The sequence below is a fragment of the Carcharodon carcharias genome, chromosome 23 (genome assembly GCF_017639515.1).
Source record: "Carcharodon carcharias isolate sCarCar2 chromosome 23, sCarCar2.pri, whole genome shotgun sequence".
NCBI lineage: Eukaryota > Metazoa > Chordata > Chondrichthyes > Lamniformes > Lamnidae > Carcharodon > Carcharodon carcharias.
In genome coordinates, this window is record NC_054489.1 from 24,718,454 (window position 1) to 24,720,175 (window position 1,722).

General features: G+C 44.4%; 1 protein-coding gene across 1 annotated transcript; it reads left to right on the forward strand.

Annotated features, from left to right (window-relative positions):
- The first annotated feature begins 1,191 nt into the window (after positions 1–1,191).
- Positions 1,192–1,512, forward strand: LOC121268956 (histone H2B type 1-L-like). The gene has a single exon (XM_041173258.1). The coding sequence runs from the start codon at positions 1,192–1,194 to the stop codon at positions 1,510–1,512; it is 321 nt and encodes a 106-aa protein (XP_041029192.1).
- Positions 1,513–1,722: the final 210 nt, after the last annotated feature.

Sequence of the window (1,722 nt, forward strand, 5' to 3'; positions counted from 1 at the left end):
TATGATGCCCTCCAGCATCAATTATGACCTGCTTATTTTTAATCCAAATTAAGTTTGATTGCCTTGACTGGTGGACAGGATGGCTCTCAGAGATAGCAACTTCATACTCAAGGTTATTTCACTTGAGATGACTAAATAGCTGGCCCACAATGCTTAATTTTCTTCTGCCAATAACAGCTAGAGCAGCGATCAATTGCGTGAAATGTGATTATTTGTTCTTCCACATGACTCTAAAGTAGGGGATCAGCAGGAGATGTTGCAGGGGAGAACATGAGAGAAAAATCATACTTGGGGTGGAATTTTAAAGCCCCATTGTGGTGGAGGCAGGGCTGTAAAACGCAGAGAGCCAGGCAAAAGCCCATTGATTTCAGCCGGACTGGAAAATCCCAGCAGTGGGAGGGGCCATGAAATTCCGCCCTTGGTCTCTGGAAGGTGCTCCGGTTTTCTTATGTTCTAATTTTTGGATAATGTCACCAAGTGGAAAGGAAAGACTGTTGCAAGGTGGTAAGATGCTCACTCTTTACAACATTCATAACATTTGCTGCCACAAATTCAGGATTTGGAATTCATAAACTCTACATAAAGGGTCCTGTTTCGGCAGGGGTGGGGCTGTAGATGCGGCGAGTCATTCAAAATTCCATTGGCTTCGGCAGGGCCATAAAATCCTGCCGGCATAAAATTATGCCCATAGTCCTTTCTGAACAGCTGAAACTTTGCACAACATTTGAAGCAATTTACAGGAAGAGCAAAATCATTGTGCCACTCAGAGTATCTGCCTAAAGATGGGAGCACTGGAAAAGTGAAATGATAAATCGGAACTTGGAGCATCAGAGTTTTAGGTGCTAGGTGGCCTTCTAACCTGAGAAAATGGCGGCTGAGATGCGTGTACGCATTTAGAAAAAGTACATGAGACACAATTCTGTTAAGAGTTTCTTGCATGCAGTTCTGTAGAGCAGATAGATGTCAATCGGTTTGCAATGCTGATTTTAACGTCAGTATCACCATTCCGAATGCCACACTCCAGCCTGTGTCCTGCCTTAACCTCACACAGCTGAACAAATGTTAAATGACATGAAGAGCCCCGACAGTATTGCTAGTTAAAGGGATCATGAACAAACTTCAGGTTAATTACTAGATTATTTCTTTTGGCTGCCGGTGCAATTTGACTTGAGTTGGTCTAAGTCAAGTGTTATGCCTGAGGTGGCAACTGCAGTGAAGGCAGCGAAGCCGTCACTGACTAAAGTCACCAAGGAGCTGCCGAAGAAGCAGAGGATATCTCGCAAGCAGAGCTATTCCACTTACGTGTACAGGATGCTGACCCAGGTCCATCCTTCCACCAGGATCTCGTCCAAGTTCATGAGCATTATGAATTCCTTTGTTGTCAACATTTTCGAACGCATCGCTTCTGAGGCTTCGCACCTCATTCACTACAACAAGCGCCACACCATCTCGGCCAGGGAGATCCAGATTGCCATCTGCCTCATGCTGCCAGGGGAACTGGCCAAACTCTGAAGGCACGAAAGCGGGGTCACCAAATACACCAACTCTGTTTAGGTCGATCATTCTAAAGATTGCTTGTATTTTTGGGGCTTTTCTATAGTTGCCTAATGTTTCAATAGTCTAAGGAGTTGTCTGACTGGTGCTGAAGTTTTTTTTTGTTTGTGCTGAAATAAGTTGCTTCCAGGCTTGGTAAACCTTCTTTTTGGAATTGAACATGACCGA

What these genes read in the sequence shown, in the direction of transcription:
- LOC121268956 (XM_041173258.1), top strand. Translation starts at nt 1,192, where the DNA reads ATGCCTGAGGTGGCAACTGCAGTGAAGGCAGCGAAGCCGTCACTGACT.